Source organism: Mesoplodon mirus, assembly GCF_964341445.2.
Source record: "Mesoplodon mirus genome assembly, chromosome: 5".
Taxonomy (NCBI): Eukaryota; Metazoa; Chordata; class Mammalia; order Artiodactyla; family Ziphiidae; genus Mesoplodon; species Mesoplodon mirus.
Genome location: NC_138980.1, coordinates 142,486,337 through 142,514,274, shown reverse-complemented (window position 1 = coordinate 142,514,274; position 27,938 = coordinate 142,486,337). Strand labels below are relative to the sequence as shown.

General features: G+C 45.2%; 1 protein-coding gene across 1 annotated transcript; it reads left to right on the top strand.

Annotated features, from left to right (window-relative positions):
• The first annotated feature begins 97 nt into the window (after positions 1-97).
• Positions 98-26,975, top strand: SNX18 (sorting nexin 18). Its single transcript, XM_082621945.1, has 2 exons — positions 98-1,808; positions 24,210-26,975. Exons 1-2 carry the CDS (start codon positions 185-187, stop codon positions 24,461-24,463), a joined length of 1,878 nt encoding a protein of 625 aa, XP_082478071.1. The 5' UTR covers positions 98-184; the 3' UTR covers positions 24,464-26,975.
• The last annotated feature ends 963 nt before the right edge of the window (positions 26,976-27,938 follow it).

The window sequence follows — 27,938 nt, the reverse complement described above, 5'->3', positions numbered from 1 at the left end:
CGGAGCGGCGCGGAGTGAGCGGAGGGCGCGGCGGGCGCGACCGGCGGGCTGGGGCACAGGAGTGTGCGCCGCCTTCGGGGCTCCTCTCCGCGCGCCAGGGCGCGGGCACCACCGCGGCCCCCTCGGGCCGGCACCAGGCTCGGGGCGCCAGGAGTCGGGGGCAGCCCTCCGGGGCGCCGGGACCATGGCGCTGCGCGCCCGGGCGCTGTACGACTTCAGGTCGGAGAACCCGGGCGAGATCTCGCTGCGGGAGCACGAGGTGCTGAGCCTGTGCAGCGAGCAGGACATAGAGGGCTGGCTCGAGGGGATCAACAGCCGCGGGGACCGCGGCCTCTTCCCGGCCTCGTACGTGCAGGTGATCCGAGCCCCCGAGCCCGGCCCGGCGGGCGACGGCGGCCCGGGCGCCCCGGCCCGCTACGCCAACGTGCCACCCGGCGGTTTCGAGCCCCTGCCCGCCGTGCCGCCCGCCTCCTTCAAGCCGACGCCCGACGCCTTCCAGCCGCTGCTGCAACCGCAGCAGGCGCCACCGCCGAGCACCTTCCAGCCGCCGGGCGCTGGCTTCTCGTATGGCGGGGGTGCCCTGCAGCCGTCGCCGCAGCAGCTCTACGGCGGCGGCTACCAAGCCAGCCAGGGGAGCGACGATGACTGGGACGACGAGTGGGACGACAGCTCCACGGTGGCTGACGAGCCTGGCGTGCTGGGCAGCGGCGCGTACCCGGACCTCGACGGCTCGTCGTCGGGGGGCGTCGGCGCTGCGGGCCGCTACCGCCTGTCTACGCGCACCGATTTGTCGCTGGGCTCCCGCGGCGGCTCGGCGGCCCCGCAGCACCACCCGTCGGGGGCCAAGAGCTCGGCCACCGTGAGCCGCAACCTCAACCGCTTCTCCACCTTCGTCAAGTCGGGCGGGGAGGCTTTCGTGCTGGGCGAGGCGTCGGGCTTCGTGAAGGACGGGGACAAGCTGTGCGTGGTGCTGGGGCCCTACGGCCCCGAGTGGCAGGAGAACCCCTACCCCTTCCAGTGCACCATCGACGACCCCACCAAGCAGACCAAGTTTAAGGGCATGAAGAGCTACATCTCCTACAAGCTGGTGCCCACGCACACGCAGGTGCCAGTGCACCGGCGCTACAAGCACTTTGACTGGCTGTATGCGCGCCTGGCCGAGAAGTTCCCCGTCATCTCGGTGCCCCACCTGCCCGAGAAGCAGGCCACCGGCCGCTTCGAGGAGGACTTCATCTCCAAGCGCAGGAAGGGCCTGATCTGGTGGATGAACCACATGGCCAGCCACCCGGTGCTGGCGCAGTGCGACGTCTTCCAGCACTTCCTGACCTGCCCCAGCAGCACCGACGAGAAGGCCTGGAAACAGGGCAAGAGGAAGGCCGAGAAGGATGAGATGGTGGGCGCCAACTTCTTCCTGACCCTGAGCACACCCCCCGCCGCCGCCCTCGACCTGCAGGAGGTGGAGAGCAAGATCGACGGCTTCAAGTGCTTCACCAAGAAGATGGACGACAGCGCGCTGCAGCTCAACCACACGGCCAATGAATTCGCACGCAAGCAGGTGACGGGCTTCAAGAAGGAGTATCAGAAGGTGGGCCAGTCCTTCCGCGGCCTCAGCCAGGCCTTTGAGCTGGACCAGCAGGCCTTCTCGGCCGGCCTGAACCAGGCCATCGCCTTCACCGGAGATGCCTACGACGCCATCGGCGAGCTCTTCGCCGAGCAGCCCAGGCAGGATCTGGACCCCGTCATGGACCTGTTAGCGCTGTATCAGGGGCACCTGGCCAACTTCCCCGACATCATCCACGTTCAGAAAGGTAAAGCCTGGCCTTTAGAGCAGGTGGTGTGGAATGTGTTGTTCAGGCTGAAAGGGTGACTTTGACAGAACTACCATCGTCTGTTTGAGGTTAATATCCCACAGGTCGGGAATACAGCAGGGATGTGGACAGCCAAGCGGTGCCCTGAGCATAGGGCGGATTGTGGGCCGGTAGCTTCCTCCTTAAAATATTTGCGGACAGGGCGCCGGTACTCTTCAGAGGAGTTTCTGAGAGTACTTTTGATGACAGTGCTGTCATTTTAGAGTTTGAATAGTTGGGTAATGAGCTTCTGGGATCTGTAATCTTGTGTCTAGGGTAGAATTAGAAGGGGACCCAAACCATGTTAGGCATCCATTTGGACACTGGCAGTGTCACTTAGTCGTGGGTTCCCGGAAGTGTGGAAATAAGGGGGGGAGAATGGATATCTGCAAATAAAGGTAAGTTCTGCTTTCACCCTGCACACCACTCAGTCACTGCGTTGGTAGACGTTAGGGTCAGTTCTCTGAGGTACTAGCTGGGGCAGCTTAGGAATTTCCTGCACAGGCTTCTTGCTTGCAACCTTTGTAAAATGAGGTAAAAGACTCACTCTAATTTCAGGAAGTTTTAAGAAAATTAATCTCTTTAGGTTCGGTCATTTTGAGTTTGGAGTCTATTAACAGACTGAAATTAAGTATATTATTTAGGAGAATGATGCAGGGAAGCTATGTAGAATGTATAGAATCTCTGAGGATTGTGTCTGAGAGCAGTGTTTCTGGTATCCCAGTGAGTTAGCTGCCTAGCTGCCTGTCAGAGCTTGTTTTGTTAGTAGTTGTTAGAGTCCCTAACTATTGTTAAAGCACTGAGGTTTGCAGATTGTTTTTTTACAGTCTGCAATAAATAAATTAGTAATTCCTGACTTAACGTTAGTCACTAACTTCTGATAGCATGCCTTGAGGGAGAATGGGGAGGGGGTGGAGTTAGGGAGGCAGCCTTGCCTGTGAATGTCTTCTGTTCAGTGTGGAGAGGGAAGAGGGAGTCACCTAACTACCTTCCTGAGGTGGTGGAAACCTTGGGCCACCAGGCCTGGCCTTCAGTAATGAGATGCTCTCTGCCCTGCCATGTGGGCCAGTCCCTTTATGAACAGCCCTGATCTTTGACCTATTCTTCCTGGTATTCAACTAAAACTCGCCTCTCTTGATTCTCTTTCTGTTCCCTGGAACCACACAACATAAGTCTATTTCTCACCAACATGTCAGCCCTTCAGACCTCTGGGGACAGCAGCTTCCTTCCCCTCTGCTGCAGTCCTTCCCCTTCCAAGTATGTGACAGTCTTCTAACTTACCAAAGGGGGGTCCTTCAGACACGTTGATCTTGGCGTTGCCCCTGATCAAATGCACCCCAAACATCTGCAGTACTAGTTTTAGTAGAGACCAGTAACTTTCTTGGCAATTTACATTTTGTAAGTGCAGTGTAAGGTTGAATTAGCTATTTGAGCAGCCATATCACTTTTGACCTTCACTGAACCTGCATCTACATTCGTTATGCTTTTTTTTGCATAAATTGCTGTGAATCCTTGACGTTTTGGATGGTGCTGGTGCAACTGGCTCTTTGAGCCTTTAATGCAGGACCTTACGTTTAAATTCCATTGTGTTAACATCAGTGCTGGACGCCTTTTTAACTGTTTCTGTAAGTTTATGCAAATTGTTGGTAAATAGTTGAAAGGGTGGAGCCAGGACAGACTCCTGCAGCCACACACGGGAGACTGGCTACTACAGGGTTTCATCCATCCATTCACTGGCTTTACTGTCATCAGACCACACACTGAGTCTTGTCAGGTGCTCTGCCGTTGAAATTATTTATTAGAAAAGGTGTGATGTTTGCTCTAAGGTCTACTTTGAGTTTATATGTAGCCTGTCAAACCGTGTACATAGTTTATTTTTTTAACCCTAGAACTAAAATTGTTTCCTGCTGGGATTTGAGAAACTTCCTTCATTAAAACCAGTACCATTTTTACGTTGTTTAAACAATTCAAGGGCACTAAACATAATCTTTAGAAACTTCAGAAAGAACACCAGTTGATGTTCAACGTAGTTTGTTTCTGGTGTAGCCTTGGCGTGTAACGTACAGGGAACCTGTGTCCCTAGATGACGTGTCTTTAGAATGTACTGCCATTTAAAGCTATAGTGTGCAGTACATAGGCTAAAAGCATTTGTTTACAGCCAGCGTTTATTAAGGATGCTAGTGCTGGCCATTTTTAGGAATGCAGACGAGCTTTAGCCAGGCTAAAGCTTTTTGAACATGTTCTGGATGTTCACGTGGTGGTAAAGAGCAGCTCAGACACCTCCCCCCACACGCCCTGTACACAGTTGCTGTTGGAATGAATCGTTCTTAGTCTGAGCACTTGGGGATTTTGTTTGCAAGTTGTTTTTTCCTCCAAGACCTCAAAATGTAATCGTATCAGAGGCCTTACTGTGACTTTTGAGAGGAGAGCCAAAAAAAAAAAAAAAAGTGAAAATCTTTAAGCAGCGTATACAATCTTTTGTTGTAAGTATTTGGTCCAAAGTTTATATTTCAACTTGGGAGAAATTTAAAAATTCAAAATAGTTATTTCAAGTCTTAAGTCTTCATTGTTTACAGTAAGAGAAAAACAGTTTCACCACTTTTACATTTTACGTGTTCTAATCATATATTAAGAGACCCACATTCAGTTGAGTCAGAAAATGATTAGAAAGTGCTTTTCAATTACTAAAGCAGTTAAGAAGGGGAGTTAATTAGTTTTCTCCCCCCTTAATTCTGGGGGAAAGGACAGGAACAGTAGGCTCCTCTGAGCCTTTTTCCTATCCAGGAGACTGCTGCTATCAGCCAACTTTCCTAGCGTTCTGAACCTGGGCTGTTCCATGCTGGGTCTGCAAGCCACGTGGGACTATTTAAGTTAGTTAAAATAAAGTTCAGTTCCTTAGTCACACTAGCTATATTTCAAGTGTTTTATATAGCTAGCGGCTACCATATTGGACAACAGAGGGGAGGAATGTTTCCATCCCCGCTGCAGGTTCTAATTGGAGAGTGTCGAGCTGGACCCGTTGGCCATAGTTTAACTGTCAGTCCTGTCATAAGTTTCCCCGGCAAATTGATGATCTTTTCACATACTTTCCAGATAGTTTGCTTTTTTCTTGGTCATCGCCTTTCCATATAGGCTTAGGCGATAAAAAGTGGGAGGGGAAACAGGTCCTGCTAGATCCCTCTACAGAACTTCCCAGGCACTCAACCAGTGAGTAATATTTCTGCAGTGTGAGGACGTCCACCTGCTTCACAGCCTGCCTTCATGTCCCATTAAGAAAATGCAACTGGTCTCAGGATGGACATCTGAGGCTGGTGAGGAACCCGCTCCAGAAAGAGGGTGGAAAACTCAAATACTCTCAAATGTGGTGGACTGATTTTCTGACTCTAGTTAGTACCGAAACCATCGCTTAAACTTAATAATGGTTTTAGTATAAGTACTTTCTGCAACAGTGAAGAGAGCCTTGTGTTTCCTTCAGCGAAAAGGGAATGGTTAGAATCCTGATTTTTTTCATCAACTGATGAAGTCTTAGATAAACAGACCTATTTCGGTGAATGGAGTTGAGTGTGGGAAGAAGGCAGTTTGCTGTAGTTTGAAGTACAGTAGGCGGAATTCAGAACCTGTTTGAATTTTCTTCATGTTTTGCTTTGTCTTCACAGGAGTCCCTTAAGTTCTTTTGTTCATGGGCAGTTCATTGATCGTGGACTAACCAGTCTACACAGGTCTTATCAGTGAGCTTTGTAACCCTGTGGTCTTGATTGTCTTTTCTTGAAATGGCAACCTTTTATCCTTTCCCTCTTTATCGCCCCTGCCTGCAGTGTGCCTTTATACTGCCGACCTTGCTGAGTTTGGGGTGGTACATAGAATATATTTCACCATCAGTTTCCTAGCATATTCAGTTCTGTTTCCAAAGATACGATTAACCTCTAATATTTAATGAAGCTTAATCTGAATGGCAGCGAGTTGTGGTGGTTTAAAAGCTTTAGGCTTACCTCTTGGGGAATATTGCAAAAGGGAAAGGCTGTAACATTAGATGATGAGAAATGTTGGTTTCATCTTTGTTTATGAATCTGGACTAGATAGCCAGAGGGAGTCCTTTCAAGGGAAATTGTATTCCAGAGAAAAGGTGTAAAACCCTGTAAGAGTGATTGGTTGGTAAAATGTAGTCTCAGTGTGTGAAGCGAGGATGCAGAACTAGATAAATACACAAGGCAGCCCTGCTTCCTGTACCTGTAAATTCAACATGCAGGCAGGGTCTACTTCTCGGCCCTCTGTAAACGTTCCACATGGAGCCTTCTTTTGAACAGAAAACAGCCCCAGGACCTCAGGAATGGTACACCAGTAGTGGGCATATCAGTCTTGTGGGGTAGAATTTCACCATTGTGCTTCCTTTCAGCACAGGGAGGGTCGGTCTTATGTCCCTCAGACATTAATTAAAGATAGCCGGAGTCCCGGCAGGGCACACGAGGTGAGGCTGGGCCACCGTGAGCCCTTCCCTCTCTGCTCCCCTTTCTCCTGTAGCTAAAAATAGCCCTGAGAGGGTGGTGCCAGGAATACAGAGAAAAGGTCTAAAACGCGGGCTGTTTACAAGCTCATCCTTATTTTGAAACCTCGGCTAGAAACCGAGGTCATTCATCTTTTTTGCTTTAGCCCCGTCTTAACTGCACCCGTTTCTCCTCTCCCCTCTTTCCATCCCCAGCTATTTTTTAAGAAAACTTCAGTTCCAGGCCTTAATCTTTGGCCCAACTGTATTTTCTTAGTGAAGATGAGGTTACCTTTAGGACTTTTGTTATAGATGACTGAATTCCTTGGTTAAAATGTCAGCATGGGGCTTCCGTGGTGGCGCAGTGGTTGAGAGTCCGCCTGCCGATGCAGAGGACACGGGTTCGTGCCCCGGTCCGGGAGGATCCCACATGCCGCAGAGCGGCTGGGCCCATGAGCCATGGCCGCTGAGCCTGTGCGTCCGGAGCCTGTGCTCCGCAACGGGAGAGGCCACAACAGTGAGGGGCCCGCGTACCGCAAAAAAAAAAAAAAAATGTCAGCATGACTGGCCACCAACAGTCTTGGTCACGATCTAGGTGGGGATACTGCTCACGTCACCCTGTCATTGGTTTCTCTGACTTCTTTTTTGAGCCACGAAGCCCTCGTGAGAATCACACCAGGAAGCCCAGTCTGTTAGGCTGGTCACCACAGAGCCCAAAGGAGGCGGGGACCCACACTCCCACCCACAGTCTTCTGAGGACTCTTGGACTCAGCTGGACTTTCCTCTTTATTCAGAAGTATCCTCCTCACAGGCTCCTGTCTGGTCATCTTTGGATTTCCAAAGACTGTGTGGAACCCAAACAACCAATACAAACATGACACTTTTCTTAAACTACACTCCCTCTTTTCAGGCTGAATAAAAATCTGTTGTATTGTCTCTCAAAGTGTTTTAAAACCAAAGTGTAATATCAAGTTAGATTTGATTTGCCATCAATTTATGATGATCACACACACACACACACACACACACACACACACACACACACACAGCTCAGCACAATAATGCTTAGCTCTGTTTAGAGACACTGTGCCCGGAAGACCTGTACTGTCTGTCATCCTGCATTTACAGAGCACAGACTCGATTCGTGTCTGCAGGAGGGACAGACAGGACTCTGATCCTCATGAAGTTTGTTTGTTTGTTTGTTTTAAATTTTATTTCTTGGCTGCGCCAAGCAGCATGCTGGAGCTTAGTTCCCTGACCAGGGATCGAACCCGTGTCCCCTGCCGTGGAAGCACGGAGTCTTAACCACTGGAGCACCAGGAAGTCCCCTCATGGAGTTTTTTGACTAGTGGCAGAGAAGCTGTGTGCCAGGTTGCTGAGAGCCCCCAGGGCTACACAGAGGAGACGGGGCTGGCCCAGGTCTGACAGGGAGCTGAGTCGGCTCTAGAGCCCCACAGACTGTGGGTCAGCCTGGCATCTGGGCGACCAGTGTGTGATGTGAGGGGAGCTTTGGGTAAGCTGTTCTAACCTCTGTAAGCCTTGTTTTCGCATTGACAAAGTGGGAACACTTCCTCATAAGGTTATCATGAGGATCAAATGTTATGGTTCTTAGTAGCTGCTCACTTAAATGCTTTATTTTTGCGAAGTAAAATGGTACCTTTAAAATGGCAATTCCAGGGATCTTATCATCCCTCCTGGTGGCCTTTTACCACCAGAATTGCAGGCAAAAGGATGAAATGCCAAGGGGGCATTGGTATAGCAGTTGAGCATTGTATTTTAACTCAGCTGTCCTGTATTGCACACCAGAAGAAATGGTAACAGAGGAATAAATGTCAGTGTTAGTGGGGTCACCAGTTTGCTGTCGCCAGTCCCTCTCCTCCTCCAAATTACTGTGGCCTTGCACAAAGCACTGGCATTTCTGAGCTTCAGTTCCCTCATCTGTAAATGTGAGGTTCATGATTTTCTAGGTATCGTTTTGTTGGTTGACTTTAATAGCATCGTTCCTGCATTGAAAATAAAATACTCCTAAGTATATGATGAACATTTCGACGTTGTTTCAGGCTAGTTTCAGTAGCATTCTATTTGCTTATGTGACTGTGTAATCTAGGAGTGTGAAAATCCTTTATCAGTTGACGTGAAGAAGAGTCATGCACGTTTAGTTTGGATCAGCAAACATGCATGCAGGGCTTGCCCTGCCAGGTGCTGCGGATGTGAAAGTGATGACTACCTGGCCTCTTGCCTGCGGGCGAGAGCTCCCAGGTGTTCCGAAGCTGAGGCGAGCTGGGTGCTGGAGCAGCTTCCCTCCGACCCCAATGAGGTTGTAATTAATAGGGCCACCAACGAGAGAAGGTGTGACGGGCTTTTTCCCTCCTACAAACTGTACGTCGCTTTGAGTTCTAAGTACTGTCTCCTCTCCGGAAGTAGAACCAGTCTTGCATTGTTGGTGTTGGATTTGTAGCTTGGTTAAACTTCAGTGTGGACGAGTTTTAGTCCACGTCATTTCTGCTCCTTTTCTTAGAACTTTACACCTCTTACTGTGATGTGACTTTTCTCTTCTGATAAAGAAATTTTATGTGTTATTGAGCGGGTAGGGAGACAGTGGTTACGGAGGGGAGCTTAACATCATTCGATTTATTCATGGGATCCTCTGAAAGATAAACCTGATTTTATTGAACAAATATTTAAGTGCCCATCGTAGGTCAGGCACTGTAAAGATGCTAGGGTTTCATCAGTAGTCAAAACAAAGGTCACTGCCCTTGTGGCGCTTACATTCTAGCAGGGTGGAGCCACAAGGGAAAACACACAGTCAGTAATTATAATGTACGTCAAAGGATGATATGTGTTAGGGGAAAAAATTAAAGTGGAACGGTTCAAGTGGGGATGGGGAGGCAGGAGGCAGAATGACAGGGGTGATGGTTGAGGCCTCCCTGAGAAGGTGAGATTTCAGCCGAGGCCTGGAGGACGTGAGGGAGTTAACCAAGCAGGTATGGGGCAGAGCTTCTCAGGCAGAACATACAGCTAGAGCCAAGGCGTTGGCATGGGTGTGTGCTGGCCAGGCAGGGGGGAGGCCAGGTACTTGGAGCTAAGAGGGTCTGAGTAGGAGATGAGGTCCCAGAAGGTTCGGCTTATAGCGCTTTAGAGGTCATTGTCAGGATTTGGAGTAAAAGCTCAAGTGAGAAGGGAGCCATTGCAGGTTTTGAGCGAAGGAATGATGTACCAGTAGACCTTGGAAGAGACCTAGTCCAGTTGGTGTGTTGAGAATAGAATGGGGAGGGGGGAGGGGTCAAAGGTAGGAGCAGGGAGCCAATCATCTAACAATCCAGGTGAGAGATGATGAGACAGTGAGGAGGGGTCCCACTGTAGGTATGTTTTGGAGATAGAATCTGCAGGTTTTCCTAAGGGATCAGATGTGGCGCCTGAGAGGAAGAGGAGTCATCAAGGGTGACTCTGGTTTTTGGCTTCACCAACACTAAGAATGGAGTTTCCGTCAGCTGAGATGAGGAAGGCCGTGAGTGGCACGGAGGTGGGGATGGGCCACCAGGACCTGAGTGTAATGCTTTGAGACTGACAGGCTCCTGCGTTCTGTTCCACATCTCCCCCACCCAGCACATGCACAGTCAAGCCTCAGGTCGAGTCCTCTTCCTTGGAGTATCCCAGCCCTTTTCCAAGTCACCATCACTGATGGAACGCTGACTGGTGTGCCAGAGACTATACATTGCTTGGTTAGTGTGTGGGAATCAGAGTTTTTACGTTCCTCTAGTATGAAGTTCCACCGTTTTGTGCATGCATAATAAGTACTTAATGAATGCTTGTTGAATTAATGAAGTAGTCACTCCCGTAAGTATTTTTTGGTTGATTTTGAAATAGATTTCTTCTGTGATTCATAGAATGTTTTTGTTTTTCAATTTATATGATGATGGATAACAGGGTTTAAAAGTGTACAGGAAATAAAGATAGGATCTGGATATGGTTTATGGGTGAAGTCATTAACATGTGAGCAATTTAAAAGTCTTAGACTTAAGTCTCTACGAAATGACTTTTCAAAATTCATTGGGACAGCGGGGAGGAAGTTTGAAAATGCTTTATGTGCCAGAAAAATTAATATTACGTACCTCAGGTTTCACTGTATATTGATTCCTGGTGTTTAAACTTGTATATCATACACTTCTTTCCTCTTCGGTAAGCCTTCATGATAGTACTTTTACGGGGGTCCCTTTTGCTTCATTCGAAGCATATGATCCAGAGTGAGTGCATTCACCTTGTTGAGTGACTTGCATACACAAAGCACTGAGCATCGAGTTGAGCAGGAGGTACTTGCCCTCAGGGAAGATGCAGTTCCATGAGGGAGGGAGGATGTGTGTGCAGGAGATTGAAATAGGAGGTAGATCTGACTTAGAGCCTGTGTAATAAGAGTGCGTGGGCGTCCAGAGGATGGAGAGTTGCCGTCATTTGTGTTAGAGGTTTGGGTGGTAGCACTGGTTTTCCCTTTGAAAGATAATTGTATTTTGACTTTTGGAGGAACATTGATGGAAGGTGCATGGTTGATCTTGGGAATGCTTTCGGATAGCTTTGATAAGCATATGAAAGCTGATACACTGCAAGCCCAGGGCTCAGGTCAGTGAGGGAGGCTGACAGGGTGAGCTAGCTGTCACTGTACAGCGTGACTCATGCAGTCGTGGGCACGTGCCATGGTGTGAAGTAGGACAGAGGAGGCAGGCATGGTTAGCTATGCAGAGTGAACGGGAGAGTTCAGGGGTGGCTTCTCCCAGTCTCAGTCTAAGAAGAGTTTTGAAAAGCAGTTGGAAGTTGGCCTGGTAGGCAGAGCAGGGAAGGGCATTCTGGGCAGAGGGAACCATATGTACAAACATCAGGGATTAAATTCTGGGTGCCTCGCACAGTCAACCTTGGAGTGGTTGCAGCTAGCTGTACATGGGCCCCACCCTGGATCTGTTGAATCTGAATGTCAGGAATGTGTGGCCTAGACATTGATGTTCTTAAGAAAGGTCTTCATGTGATTTTGATGTGCTGCTGGAGGTGATGGGGGGAGCATCATGGAAGATCAGACAAGGGTATTGATGTGGTCGGGCCTGCACTTTAGATGCGCAGGTCCTGGAGACAGGTGTGAAGGGTGGCTCAGGGTGGGGCAAGATGGGGAGTTCTTGCAGTGAGTCAGGCAAGACATGGTGCAGTCCTAAACTGAGGCAGTGTCTGCGGGAGTGGGCAGGAGGAGACAGAAGGGGCTGTTTGCCACCAGGAGTGGGGCAAGGGACAGGAAGGAGTGTAAAATGACCTGCACACTAGGGCCTGTGGAGCCATCAGTGGAGATGCTTGGAGATGGAGCAGGGGTCTGCAGACTACAGCCTGCGGGTCCAACCCACCCAGCTGCCTGTTTGTTTATAGCACTTGAGCGAAGGATGCTTTTTACATTTTTTAAAGGTTCCATTTTTAATGGTTACATAAGCCTCGATTTTGCCTCGTCCTGCAAAGCATCAAATATTTACTATCTGACCCTTAAAGAAAACGTTTGCTGGCCCTTGACTTGGAGGCCCAGCAGGTTAGGGAGCTGGTGTATGTGTAGCTGTGGCCACCAGTTTTGGCTGTTTGCTATGTGAGCAGCAGCATTGCGGGCAGTCACATCCATTGTGTCTCATTCTGTTCAGGAGTGGGTATAGCAGCAGGGTGATAGTGCGCCTGGACGCACAACTGCGTGTGGCTGAGTTCCCACCAGCACCTCCTCTCAGTCTCCGTTTCTTTGGGTGGACCATGGAATAACCGCTTTCTATGGCAAATGTCTTTAAGCATTAACTATTAGCAGTTGTATTCGTTTGCCAGGACTGCTGAAACAAGTTACCACAAACCGGGTGGCTTAAAAAAGGTAGAAATTTATTCTCTTACACACAGTTCTGGAGTCTAGAAGTCCAAAATGAAGGTGTCGGCAGGGCCACGCTGCCTCCAAAGGCTCTAGGGGAGGCTCCTTCCAGCTTCTGGTGGTTGCCGGCACTCCTTGCTGTTCTTGGCTCCAGTCTGCCTCCGTCTTCACCTGGCGGTTTCCCTGTGTGTCCCTTTGTCTCCTTTCCTTTTAAGGATGCTTCCTAATCAAGTTGGATTTAGGGCCCATCCTAACGCAGGACAGCCTTACCTAAGCTAATTACATGTGCAAAGACCCTGTTTCCAAATAAGATCACAGTCACGGTGTCCAGGTGGATGTGAATGTTGTTGGGGTGGGGGGGGGGGCGTAGATACTATTGAACCCAGCACAGCTGTTAACTCCCCCGCTGGGTACCTGTGGGAGCTGAGGATCGGGGACGTAAAGTGATTTCCAGGATCACACAGCTAATGAGGAGACAGCATTTGAGCTCACTTTTTGCCTTGACCTGGGTCAGTACTCTTTATGCTATAGTAAGTAGTACGTCTGCTAGAAAATTGAGTTTTATCCTGTAGGCAGTCAACAGCCACTAAAGGTTTGAAACTGAAGAGTGACATCGGAATTGTGATAAAAGTAGGGAACATACTTTGGGGGCTTTCTGTGTGCCAGGCATGATGTTTCACATTTTATATGCATTATATCCATTTAAACCTCATGGGAGATTTTGAGGTATATTCTCTCTTTATCCCCACTTGGCAGACAGGAAGTGAGCCACAGAAACCTAACTGTGAGCTCTTGGAGGCATCCCTCACTGAGTGCAGCCTGGTCCCCAAGAAGCTGCTCCTGTGGGCTGAGTACAGGCCGGCAGAGGCTTATTAGTAGACCAGGCTCGAGGCGGGCTTTGAAGTTTTCCGTTTGGGTGACAGAAAGTAGTGATGCCAGGAATAGAAATAGGCAGGTTAGGAAAAGGAGAAGGATTAGAGGGAAAGAGAAGGAATGGGGCTGAAGGGAGTCTTAGAAATCCTATTTTCTGGGTTTTTTTTTTTAATTATACTTAGTTATATTGACATCTGTGATTTTCACAAAAGCCCACCTATTGCCTGCAGCAAGACATCTTTAAAAACTAGTAAATGTCAACATGGGTAATCTATAAGTTTTCATGCTTTTTGAGTTGTATTTCATGTCTGTCTTAAAATGATATATTTCTAGCTGCTTTGTTTTGGCTTCAGCTGGTTATTTACAACTAGTTCAGGAAGTCCAGATGTGGCCAGAGTAAAGACTCGGAGCCAGTGGAAACCTGGTCCCTGCCAGTGTCAGGAAGCAGGAAAACCCCAGGGTCAAGAGTGTTCCTAAGTTTACAACAGCTGATTTAGAAATTGTCTCCAAATCTTAGTGATTATAAAGCCATGTGAAGTTCCAGCCATAAGGGCCACAGCAGACAGCACTAAGGAAAGCGATTAATGCTGGGCTGGCTGCTCACCACTAGTCCCACCATGGCTTAAATGGCAGTTGGTTAACACCAGGGTTTACAATTACAATTCTAAAGTTAAAAACTAGACATTATTTGAGAAGAATACTGGAAAGAAAGATTCTTTGAAAATATTACTCTAACTGTAGTATGAACTGCAGCCCTCTCAGAAGCAGTCGTGGCAATCAAGGATCCTGGCTTTGGGCGGGTAGCTCACATCTCCCTGGTTTCCATTCTAAAGGGCCGGTGCCACCTCACTCTCTTCCTGCCCCATATAGAGGGGCCTATCTGTTTAGCAGCTTCTATTAGATTTATTTTAGCTTGGGCCTCCCTTTATCTTCCTGGGAAAAAAAGAAACTAAGGTTTACCTTTGGTTAAAGGTAGTTTCCAAAGTTCACTTTTCTCTTAGGTACAGGTATGTTTTGTTGTATGTCAAAGGTCATTTCAATTCAAAGTGCTGGCAGCTTGCAAACATATCTAATGCCGCTTTATTTGTACAGACCAATATTCATGCATGTATATCAGGAAACAAAAGAATTGGGAAATTAGGAGCTATGAACAATGGGCCTGAGTTGTCAACTGTATTCTCTGAATTTAAACCATTATATGGATTCTGTTTTATAACATTAGTTGTTTTTTCAAGTTTTACTGTATGTTCATGATTATCAAGGATATTCTTTCTACCTTATATTATTATGATTTTGTGGGTATAAAATCTTTAAGAAAAAAATGATACATGCTTTTCCTATTCTCAGATTTTAAAGTCTTTATCTGTATCTGCTTGGACATAGGCAAATCAACATTTTCACCATTGTATCCAGACGCTGCTGAAATAAAGACACTTTTACAGAATTCTCTTGAATCTATCACCCTAGTATCTTTATCACAGATTTAATATTCAGTATCAGCTGAAACATAAGAACGTTTATTATATGTAAAATTTCCTAGCGATGAACAGCCTATTTTACCAAATGAGCCACAGGAGATATAATCATGTGATTTCCCTCTTCATTTTTGGAACAAGGTGAGCTGTGTGAATGTACGTACATAGTGAGTAAAAGTAATCAAATCTTTTAAGATGTGGTACACTCAAGTGAACGCTTTCATTCATACTAAATGCCATTCTGCCCTTCCACTTCTGGTGATTGCTGAATGAAGCTATAAGGACTGCTTAATTAGGATATAATAAGGCTTTTACCTAGAACAAACAACTTCTTCTTGTACCTTCAGGACCAAACCAAGCTTAGAGGCTTGAGTTCTTCAAATGATTAATTTTTTCATTATCAAGCAACCAGGTTTTTGTTGTTATTGCTTTTTGCAATTTATTATCCTTGTCCCGAGACCCTCTTCCCTCCTTTTAAAATGACTCAAAAGTTCTCTTTGTGAATTGAAAGTGAATTTTAAATTAATTATATCTTTGCATTTTGATAGTTCTTGGCTCTAAGGACACTTAATCCCTTCAAAAAATTGCTGTCACTGTCTTGAGTTCAGAAGTACTATTCGTGCCCTCCAGAGTTTATTAATGTGGTCCCAATCTGGAGCCCACTTAGTAGGATGTGATTCAGGAATAGAATTTTGAGGGCCTGGAGGCAGGTCAGGGGTTGCTTATCCCTGAGATGAGGTTTCTGGAGGACTTGGCGTGGCGTGCTGTGTACCGGAGCTGGTCCATGGGGCTTTGAGATCTCAGGGAGGAGGCATCCCCCGTTGGGCAGGTACAGGGAACTGCTCGGGCTGGGAAGTTGGGCAGCCCAGGTTCATGTGCAGCTGACACCTCATAAAGTTGCTTACCTTGTCTAAGTTTCCTGGCCACCTCTGAGAGAAGAAAACGAGACCCCGCGAGGTGCAGACCACAGCTTTTGCATAGAGCAGGTGCTCACGTGGGACTGTTTTGCCTGGATGGACGGCCGTCCTGTCTCTGTTACGTAATGTCAGCCTTTGTTTTTTGAGCCGTTTTACTCAAAAAAAAAAAAAAAAATCAAAAAGTAAATATTGGAGCAGAGAGGGGAAGGAGGAGTCAACAAGTGGGTGTGGGTGGAGACCAAAAAGGAGGAAGGGGAGGGGAGGGGAAAGAGTTAATGGGGAGTTAGCGGGGACCCAGAGGGGTGGGTACCAGTGATGAGAGGATAAGAGCAAAGTAGGCCACGTTGACCAAATTAGCATTCTCTTTCAACATTTTACGCATACGAGGGAATGAAGAAAAACAGGTCTAGTCCAGTCTCTGGCAACTTCTGCGCAGCTGTCCCCGTGCCCTTCAGCCTGTCTCCCGTTCTGTCCCTCACGCCAAAGTCTGGGTTTTCTGGGGCAGGGCCCTGGGAAGACAGAAAATCTAGTTAATGTTTCTGGCACATTCATGATTTCAAAATTAAATAAAATGCTTGCTTTTTTTTTTTTTAAGGGAGAAAATGTAGCTTTTTGGATCCCTGTTGCTTAGTGACTGGGCCTTTTGTATAATTGGTCTGAGGAGGGACAAAGCATACTGAGAATAAGAGATTTGGTTGAAGAAAGGAAGGCAAAGTTCAGGTGCAGAAACTGGTGGGTTGGGAGCGTTTGGAGCAGCCAGCAAGCCCTGGGGGGCCCGAGGGAGGTGGAGGAGAGGCCTTAACCAGGGAAACTGAAAGGAAGCTGGACAACTTCTTCAGCTGAATTTAGGGCCTCCCTGGTTAAAATGCCTGAGGCACTGCAGTGGTTTTTTGCCCCCATCTAGTTTTGCTGGGTCAGAAGTTGCCAGGAGAGTGCTTTCTCTCTGCAAATCAGAAGCAAAGATACAGCAGAGTTTAATGTAGTGTGACTGTATTTGCTAATGTGCTTTAGTTCAGCTGGTAGTGGGTTCTTAAAATGTGCTAATTGACTAGATGACACCAGAGCTTCACTGCTCTCATTTTAGAAAAACCAAAATGGCAATAAAATGCTTCCTAAACAGTTTTACTGATGTACATAATTTAATGGCATGCTGTGTAAATAACGTGATGCTTTTGAAAATGGTGCTGGAACTTCCCTGGTGGTGCAGTGGTTAAGAATCCGCCTGCCAATGCAGGGGACGCGGGTTCGAGCCCTGGTCCGGGAAGATCCCACATGCTGTGGAGCAACTCAGCCTGTGCACCACAACTACTGAGCCTGCACTGTAGAGCCCGCGAGCCACAACTACTAAAGCCTGCGCGCCTAAAGTCCTTGCTCCACAACAAGAGAGGCCACTGCAATGAGAAGCCCGCGCGCCACACGAAGAGTAGCGCCCGCTCGCTGCAACTAGAGAAAGCCTGTGCGCGGCAACGAAGACCCAACGCAGCCAATCAATCAATCAATAAATAAATATAAAAAAAGAAAGAAAGAAAAAATGGTGCTGACTTCCTGGATTGTAATTAATCTATAAAATAAGTTTGTTTGAGTTTGAGCCCTTTAAGGTTATAATATTAATGAACTTTGTCATATGATTGATTTCTTTATGTTTTTATGTTCACCACAAACGTACAATATTCCTCTGAAATTGAGTGCATGCAGATTATGAAGCAGGATGCTCGTTCCAGCCTGAGCATGCTTTAAAACTGTGCTCACAATGTAAGATACCAAGCAGATGGTAGGAGAGAGCTGGGAGTGAATTTAGGACATGAGTTCTGCTGGGTTTGGTGATGGTGACGCAGGCAAAGTGCCTTTCTCTGAGACTGGGCAATTGCGATAAGTATAAAGATGAACCTGTTAGGAATTTTGCATGTACAGAGTCAGCTAAGAATGCCAAAGGAGTCTGGGAGATTTTGTTAATAGCAGGTCCTAAAGCAAAGTTGAAATACGGGTTTAGTTTTCCTTTTACCTCTCCAGACGTGGAAAAGGAAGGACCCTTTTCAGCAGAGTGGAGCAGAGACTCTGCCTGGTATGTTAAGTGGGAAGTGGCAGGGCTGGCAGGCAGGTAGGAAGGGTGGGTTCTTTGCCAGGAATTAGCTGTGGGACTTTGGACAAGTCACTTAGCCTCTTGTTAGAGAGACTGAGAAAACTGTACCAAAAACTCATCTAAAGCCCCTACTGTGCATTTAAAAAAAAATCTGGGACCTGCCTCTGCCCTTCTCACTGAGGAATCAGCTCTCCCGGCTTCCCCAGTGGGTACCTTACCAGGACGGAGTGATGGATGAGAAGGAAGTCCTCAGGGTTCCTGCTCCACCCTTTGGAATAAAGGCTTAGGGTGATCACTTCCTGGGTGAACCTTCTATCCTGTGGAGAAATTTAAATAATTTGTCCAACTGATTTAATAATTAGGTTGAGTGCTCAGCTGAAGGTTCCCTCTCAGCCTGGAAGCCTTTTTAAGAGGGGCTGTCTCTTTGTTCCTTTCTGCCACCCTCTGAGGAAGAAACACCTGAAATGTGTCCAGCTCAGCCCGGTGTCCTGAACGGGAGCTGGGTTGCTTTTGCCTGTTTGGGAGCAAAGTCATGGGTGTGGTGGAAATATATTGCCCCACTTTCATTAATACTTTTTCCCGTACCTCAAATACACTTTAAGAGTTTATTTTCAGTTGTGTAACTTAGGGAGGCTGTACCATTTTTCATTTGTTACCTTCTTGTTATTTTGTCTTATTGTTTTTTTTTAAATGAAGAATGTAATACTGCTCTGTGTTGTCAGCCCCTTCTTATTTAATGTCAGAATTTAATACTTGCCTCCACCATTTTCTTTTCATAGTAAAATCTTACTTTGCCCATATATTATTCCATATAATGTCTGTCTTTTAGCCTGAGAGACAGTTTTACAGTTATGTACATAGGTTCCCATTCTAAAATGTGTTTCCCTCTGATCTCTCCTATTTCTAATTTTCTTTCATTTTTTTAAAACATCTTTATTGGAGTATAATTGCTTTACAATGGTGTGTTTCTGCTGTATAACAAAGTGAATCAGCTATACATATACATATATCCCCATATCCCCTCCCTCTTGTGTGTCCCTCCCACCCTTCCTATCCCACCCCTCTAGGTGGACACAAAGCACCGAGCTGATCTCCCTATGCTATGCGGCTACTTCCCACTAGCTATGGGTTTGACATTAATTTTCTTTCATTTTAAAACCACTGCCCTACCCATGAGTGTTAATGGGGACTTCTGTTTAATACAACAGTAACTACTTTTCACCTTAGGCTTTATTTTATCATTTCTCTCCCTTAATTCTTTGATTTTACTTTTCTGTTATGAAGGCAAGTTAGCAATGTGATGTTTTTGAGAGGAGAGGCCTGGCAGGGGATAGGTACCTTCTAAATTAGCCACAAAAAAGTACAGGTTTTGAAAACCCTTGCCTGTTTTTTTATTGATTGCATGATAAAAATGTGTGTTCCCTTTGCTTTTTAGATTCTGGGCCATGGTTTTAGCTTTTATGTACACTCCTCTTGGGTTTGGTAAAAAATGCAGTACGGCTGAGAGAACACTTAAAAATATGCTGTAATGCTTCGTTACAACTCTACAGCTGGTTACATTGTACCTCTGCAGTTGTTTCTTAAGCTACAAATTAATTTTTTAAGCCGTCCTAGAAGTAGCAAGTCTGGTGTGATCTAACTGTGCTCCAGTAGTTTTCTTTCTCCAACTCTCACTCCTTAGAAGCTAAACCTGATTGAAAATGTGGCTATCTCTGCCTTCCTTGTGATACTTAATATTTTAAGTATGAAAATATGTGAAGCGTAGAAGTGTGTACAGATAATTCCCAGTTTGAGAATCGGCAAACTGCGAGAACACGCCATTTGTGACCAAACCCAAGTGCTAGTTCTATTACTTAAACTATTTTTCTTACATCTAACCAATGTTTGTAATATAATTTCTATTGGAAAAGTATGTACCCACTTTGATCTTGAGAGAACCCAGAATTTAGAAATGCAGTGGGTAGAAGGGGGGTAAGAGGGAAGCTTCAGGGAGACTCCAGAAAGTACTGGACTGGCCAAAAAGTTCGTTTGGGTTTTTCCTTAAGATGTTACGGAAAACCCGAGTGAACTTTTTGCCTAACCCAATGGTTCTGTTTGTCAGTCCCCAAGTGTTAAACTTTGAATAATACTTTACAAAAGATACCTTTCTTTTTGGGGGGTTTGGTGTTGAAGGTCTTTGGGGTTGTCATCCTGAACGTTAACAGCCAGCTGCTTAGAGAAGAACTGGACTGCTGTCTAAACTCAGGAACTCTTATGATTTTTCAAAAAGTATATTGCTGGGACTTCCCTGGTGGTGCAGTGGTTAAGAATCCGCCTGCCAATGCAGGGGACACGGGTTCGAGCCCTGGTCCAGGAAGATCTTACATGCCACGGAGCAACTAAGCCCGTGCGCCACAACTACCGAGCCTGCACTCTAGAGCCCATGCGCCACAACTACTGAGCCCGTGTGCCACAACTACTGAGCCCATGCGCCTAGAGCCCGTGCTCCGCAACAAGAGAAGCCACTGCAATGAGAAGACCGCGCACCGCAATGAAGAGTAGCCCCTGCTCGCCACAACTAGAGAAATCCTGCGCGCAGCAACAAAGACCCAGTGCAGCCCCCCCGCAAAAAAAGTATACTGCTATCAGCCTGTTTTATTGTTAATCATTTTTCTTCTGAAGGTGGATCTGGGGGAAAATCAGTTTAGCTACATTTTAGTTAAAAGAGGTTGTTGCTGTTGTTGTTTTAAAACTTGCTCTAAATTCGTGGGTCCCGTCTTGTGGAGACATGATCTTCCTTGATTACACCTAGCACTCACTCTTCTACCAGAGTTTGTACATTCATAGAATGCTGTTTGATACATATGCTACCTTGTATAGATTTTTAATGGTTTCAGGCATGTAAATCTTGTCACATCAAAAAATAGTCCCTAAAGTAGGAAGTATGTCTCTTTTTAAAAAACATATCTTATATCTCCTCCTATTTCCTTGCTACTTGCAATCCTGATGCATTATGCTAATGGATTTGAATTGCATTAAGTGCGTTAAACCAAAATTCCAAGTAAAATTGGCCTTTGGGTGCTTACTCTCAGTGTTTTTTTCTGTCCTTCCTAGTTTGCAAAATAAAGTAATTTTTTGCTGGGATGTCCAACTGCACTAGAGCAAACAAAGGCAAAGCCCATCCAGGGGTTGTATGTTACTATTTTTGGTGGTAGTTCTTAATTTATATAATTTTCCAGTAGAATCTAAGTCGGGAGGGGGGCAGGGGGAGAGAGGCCCCCCTCCCCTATGTAAGTCTGAGCTTACATTTTCAAAATAATGAAATATGTGCTGCTTTTTCGATGTTTTGTTTTGTGGCATCCTAATCATATGCTACAAAGATAAGAAAATCAGACATCTTATAAATATTAAAATCAGACATCTTATAAATATTAAAAGGCTTTGCAGGTACAATTAGTGAATTGAATGAGGTTGGTAAGATTCCAGAGGAAAATTTTCAAAACCTATATGGTTTATTTTACATACTCACAAGGTCTTCTGACTTGCATGTCAGAATAAAAGTCCGGGACCTGCAAGGAAGGTGGGAAGGGAGAAGGGCAGGGGGTGGGGAGGCCTGGGGTCAAGGGGAGGAGAGGGGATAGCTGATCCTCAGTGGCCCAGCCCTTATCCCCTGCACCCTGCTCACCAGCGCCCACCTTGCTTTTTTGCCTATTCAGGCTCCAGTTTCTTTTCTGAATATTTGTAGTGTTTGCTTTGAAGTCACTGTACACTCAGATCCCATCTCCTCTGCCCCTTACTGGGTTACCGCTGACTTTGAGACTCAAAGAGGTTGGGTGGCTTTCTCAGTTCCCTTGTCATAAAATAGCAGTAATGTCTGTTGCAAAGTAGCAGCAGGGCTAGAGTTGGTACACGGAAAGTGCCTCGCCTATATTGTGACTATCTTTGGCCGCTACCATTTACTGTTATCTACGCCTGTTCCCTGCCTCTCCCCACTCCTCCCCGCTTTGTCCACAGCACTGCCTGGCACGTAGCAGGCCCTCCGCGCATTTTCCCTTGTGACACAATCATGTTATCTTGGAGAAAGCCATATTCAGCTCCTATGCAGAATTCTGTGCTTTGTGGTCCTGTTTCACTTCGTGTCATGGTTGTGTGCCTGTCCTCAGTGTGCTTTGCGAGGTGATTTCCTCGAGCGCTTCCGGAGGGTGGGGACTTGAACATTTCTTGTGAGTCCCCCCGTGTGCCAGCTCTTTGCTCTACACGTTAGACCCTCCATAAATGTTGGTAAACAAGCTGAGATTCTAGCCCCAGAGCCCAACTGTTTGGGGCTCTGTGTTATTTAGTAAATAAACTTATAGTTGGGAGAAAAGTGAGTCTTAAATTCTCGGCTCCTTTAGTATGTACACTCAGAAAGCTTAAAGGTGTCAAATGCCAAAAGGCCTTCAGACCTTGCAGAGATTTAATCTACTTGTACTGTGTCCAGGAGTTTTGAAAATGTATGCCAATGTGATTCAAGTTGTGAAAACTTCAGTCCTGTTCATTTGTAAGTTGGTTTTATGGATGCACGTCTGCAGTCTGCAGTTCTGTGTAATAGAATGTCATTTCTGAGAATATGGTGATCTCATCTGGAGTCTGACAAGCTGCAGGTTCATTGACATTGGCACAACTCAGGGCCAGGTTTCCGAGCTCCTCTGTGCTGGACTCTAGTAACTAGAACAAGTAATACCTGCAGCATATTCGCAGGACAGGCCACAGCTGCTGCACAGCTGCCCGGGGGTCTGCGGGGGCAGGGCGCCGGCGCCTGTCCTCTGTGTTCACACGGTGGGCCCGGCACCTCGGCCCCGAATCACATGAACAGTCAGAGCTCCTGAGACTTGGCTCTCTTGACTTCTTGTTCTCACTCTCAACCATTTGAAACATAAATTTCATATTCTCAGCCATCTTTTTGAAATATTTTTCTTTTCTTTTTTAGTTTTCTGTCTCATGCTTTCCTGGTCTCTTCAACTTCAATTTTTACATATAAACTGGGACAGGACACTTGTACAAATATAATGAACATAAGTTTGCTACAAAAAATTATTTTCTCTCTCTGAGGGGGAGCGCTCTTTCTCTGTTTAGTATTGAGACCACAAGCAGGCAGGTTTCACTGCTTCCCGAGTCCCGTCTGCCATGAGGAAAATGTTAACAGGGCTGTATTTTCAGGGCGATGGCTTCTTAGGGGAATGGGTCAGGGGTCTTCCTGTAGCTCTGCTAACACGAACGGCATCTCCGCTGTGTGGTCACAGGGGAAGCAGAGTATTCTCTCTGCTCCAGGGCTCTCCTGCTTTTCAAGTAAAGATCTTCTTTAGAATAAATAAATGCAAATATACATACATACATATGTAGCTATAACATTTGTTGTCGGTGGGTTTTAATTTCTTGGGTCTTTGAGCTGTGCCAAAAAAAAAAAAAGGACGCTGTTTAGGCTCTAAGCGTTGTATTTAATACTAGGTTTACTCTATATTATTTGGTAGATTTGAAGAAATTTAGATATAGGGCTTTTCCCCTGTATATTTCACCATCAGCTAAAACTGAACATTTCCACAACAAAGTTGCTCAGCTTCCCCACTGCCTTCTAAACAGGCTACCTTTCCCCGCTGTAGCATCACCATGTCCGCAGACCACCAAGCCAGGTGTCCTAGACGTTTCTCTCTGTCATCATGGTTTAGTAGAATGGGTGCCACGTGGAGTCAGGTAATCTGGATTCTTGAGCTGGCTGTGCTCAAGTGATCTGAGCTTTATCACTTTTACGAACCCATGAATAGTCTTTATTTTTCCTACCCCCTAAGCATCCTCAGCCTTTTGTGTTTTCATATGACTATGCTTCTAGGGGAGGGTCTGCCCTCATATGGCACCTGCCACAGAGACCGTCCTCTTCCCTCCTCCTGGCACACACCCTCTGGTGACATTTCTTGACTGGAGGCTATGACACCCTCTGGCTTCATTCCCAGATCATCACTAGGGCAGACTCAAAACTCACCGATCTTTACAGCTCCTAAAGAAAAGGAGGCGAGGGACTTCCCTGGCAGTCCAGTGGTTAGGACTCTGAGCTTCCAGTGCAGCTCAGGGCATGGGTTTGATCCCTGGTTGGAGAACTAAGATCCCGCATGCCACGTGGCCAAAAAAAACAAAGAAAAGAAAGAAAAGGAGGCAAATTTTTTACTTCACAGGGCCATTATGCTGCAGGTATGGGTCTCCTGATAGAATGTGGAGTCAAAACCAGGCATGCATGCAGTATTCTCCCCTTTATAAATGCCTCTCTTAATATATGCGTATATAATGGTGTCACACCTTTTCTCTTAAGAATGTTAAAACTGCAGAGTTGCTTAGTTTGTCTTTTTAGGGACAATTCCTTGCAGTTTGATATCTGTCGTTTATAGTTTCTCTGCTTGCAAGAGATGAAACATGCTGTAGCTACTTGGTCAATGGCAAAAGCTGGTTTTGATAAGTGAAGTTGCAGCAATGGAGGTGTTTTCAGAAACTTTACCAGATTTCTTCTTTTTTAATAAGTGATTATAGTCAACCCTTTAAACGCCAAAGGACTTTAAAATAGTTCAGGCAAGTATTTATAATGCCCAGCATTCTGTTTACTATGTAGCTGTACCACTGGGATACATACATATTTTTTAATTAATTTTTTTTTTTAACTACAGGAGCTCTTACCAAAGTAAAGGAGAGTAGGCGACACGTGGAAGAAGGGAAGATGGAGGTCCAGAAGGCTGATGGCATTCAGGATCGCTGTAACACTATTTCTTTTGCCACTTTGGCAGAAATTCACCACTTCCATCAAATTCGAGTAAGAGACTTTAAATCACAGATGCAGCATTTCTTACAACAACAAATAATATTTTTCCAAAAAGTGACGCAGAAGTTGGAAGAGGCTCTTCACAAATATGATAGTGTTTAATGACTGGAGGTTGGATTATGGACTTTTTTTTCAGTTCAAGGATAATTTCTACAGCAGAATAAAAACTGCTATCAAAGAGCTATTGCCAACTGTCAGCAGTGGTACAAGGATGGTTTTGTGTTCAATTGAAACTCGGCTGAATATATAATTATGTAGGAAAGAAGCAGTTAATATGGTTATATAATAGAAACAGTACCACACATTGTAACTAAATTATACTATGTATGCCTACACTACCATTGTAACTTTTGGAATAATGATTATACTCTTTGCCTTATTGCTTTTTGAAGTATGGGTATTTTAGTGCATACTTTGTAGACCTCAAAACCCATGAAGGGTCTCAAAGAAGCTGGCTGGATAAAAGCCTGCTGTGGATGCCTTTTTACTCTCACAGATTGGGATTACCTAAATTCAACTTATTCTCTGTTTACAAACTCCAACTAGAGCAGCTATGCGACTTTGTGCCTTTAGACTCTTGGTTTTTTCATTTCTCCACCCGCCCACCCCCTTTTTAAAGTAACCACAACTTTCTGACTGAAAGAGTGAAAGGCCAGTGCACATAATGACAAACTGCCGGGAACCTCCTCTTGATGCTGGGGGTGGGGTGGGAGGATCAGCTGTCATCAGTTTGCCCAGCAAGTTTTGTCTCCTGATACCTGCTGGTGAGCCCAGTGGAGGGACACGCATGCTCATCTTTGGATGTGGTGTCTGTTAGGGAAGAAAACGGTGCCACTCTGTTCCCTTAGATGCTACAGTAGCATAGCCTCTTCGCTCAAGTGTCCTGGAAACTTGGTGTGGAGATTTCATCGAACATGTCTTATAACCCAGAGAAGGAGTCTAATCAATTGGAGACACGAGCACAGAATCAGTGACAACACACACTCGGTTTTAATTCTTAGGAGGGTTTTCTTTTCTTTTTTTTCTTTTAGCTTGAAGATTTTCTTTTAACATTCAGTGTAATTTTTGTTCTGTTTTGTTTTGTTTTGTTACTGGATCTACACTGTTAACTGATGGAGACTCCACTGTGATTCACTCGTTTACTTAATCAAAAACTTTTCAGGGATGTCTGTAAAATTCAGTGTTATACGTGATGAAAAGTAGTGTTGGTTGATCTAAGGAGGGACCAGAAATAATTTCTGCTATTCCAAATGCTGACGGAAAAAAGTAATTGTTTTTGTTTCTGTTTTTAAGTATTGATAAGCCCCCAGAACATTTAACCTTAAAAATTACTTTAAGTATATTCTTTTATTATTATAAGGGAAATACGATGGCTGATAAATACCAAAACGATTCAAAAGCAGCTTAATTTAAAAAGCACAAAGAGATTCTGGTTAGAAATGCCAAAATCTCAATGTTTTTATAGTTGCTGAGCTCAATAATGTGATTCTTGAGTTTACAGATTTAAAAACTGTCACTGAAAGGTTAAAGTATTTACTGTTTTTAATGAAGTCAAACTTATGCTGCCTCAGAAATCCCTGGGTATGAAAATGGTAGCACAGAAGTAAAGAGGTCAGTTTGAAATGCTGGTGAGTCACATCGATTAAAGAACAGGGTCAATTTGCAGATAGTCATACAAAGAGAAGGTTATTGAAATGATTACTCAACAGCATATTTACTCTGAAAAGTAATCTCACATGGGTTGAATTTTTAAGATCAGGGTATCATAATTTTGATCAAAACTTTATACCTTAGGAAACTTAGAGCCAGATTTAACATCATGTGGCTTTGTCTCTACTACCAACATGTGGAACTGTAACCAAATATATTGTTCTTTAAAAAATAACTTTCTCTTGTTGATTGAAAAATACAGTTCTATAAACAAAACCCATATATATATATATGTGTGTGTATATATATATATGTGTGTATATATATATATATGTGTGTGTATATATATATATATATATATAAATGTTATTGCAGAAGTTTGGAGATTATAATGATAGCATTTAATTTAAGTTTGAGTCTGTATTGGACAAATAAGCACTATGCTTTTCAGATGATTGGAAAATCAGTTTTACTTGCCTCCTTTTTTGGCAGTGGTTTGATTTTTGTTTGTTTGTTTAAGTAAAAATCACTAAACTTTGCAATGGTAGCATTGAAATTATCTGAGGCGTCTTGTATGATTGTGCTTTGGCCAGGGTGGACATAGCTTAAATTATAAAAACTAAAGATTAAAGAAAAAGGAAGTATAAGTTCATGCTGCCTATTTAGAAGAGAACTTTCATTCTTCATAACTATATAACATTATAATGCCACTGATTCATAAGGGGTTTAAATTAATTCTGTGGGGTAGGACACCGGAATTATTAGTGTTCATTTTCATCTAAGATCTTTATATCTCTAACGTTCTTGGTCCTATTGAAACATTTCAGTATACAAAAATACTGCAATGTTAATACCCAAGAGAAAAGCCATCATAATGTGTATGCTGGTCATTATGATCAGTGTGGTACAATTTTTTAAAATAAACTATCATGCCCTTCATGTCATTATTTGTCTTTATTTCTATAATTTCTACTTCAGTATGTACTTAGAACAGGAGGGCATGCACTTGAGCTTGGCTTTGCTATTTTAATTAGAGACAGAGTCGTTTATGTGCTGTAAGTATAATGCCGTGAGACTGGTTCTACAGCCGTGCATTGGAACCCTGTTTCTCTTCTAGGCTTTTGTATCTGAAGGTACAGTTTAAATCTGGAATAAGGGGACACATTTGAAAATGAAACGGAAAGTCAGTGCTCCTTGGCTTGAATCGAGTCATAATTGGGATTTTCTTAGGCTTCACTGATACAGTTGTCTTAGATTTATTCATAACAATACAGCAGATTCTTTTTTTTTTTTTTTTTTTTTTTTTTTTTTGCGGTACGCAGGCCTCTCACCATTGCGGCCTCTCCCGTTTTGGAGCACGGGCTCCGGACGCGCAGGCCCAGCGGCCATGGCTCACGGGCCCAGCCGCTCCACGGCATGTGGGATCTTCCCGGACCGGGGCACGAACCCGCGTCCCCTGCATCGGCAGGCGGACTCTCAACCACTGCGCCACCAGGGAGGCCCAACAGCAGATTCTTAAATGCTGATTTTTAATTGTCTTGAAATTTGCTGCTGTTCTCATCATTAAGGACTTGAAAAAATGTTTTAGTCTCTCAAGTCAAGCATGTAAAGTTTATTGTATAAACTTTTTTTTTTTTTTTTTTTGCTGTACGCAGGCTTCTCACTGTTGTGGCCTCTCCCACTGCGGAGCGCAGGCTCCAGACGCGCAGGCTCAGCGGCCATGGCTCACGGGCCTAGCCGCTCCGCGGCACGTGGGATCCTCCCGGACTGGGGCACAAACCCGCATCCCCTGCATCTGCAGGCGGACTCTCAACCACTGCGCCACCAGGGAAGCCCTATTGTATAAACTTTTAAATGTCATTCTTTCCTAAGTTCATTTTTTCTATTCATTTACTAAGCCATTTTTTCCATTTATGTCTTTATTTCC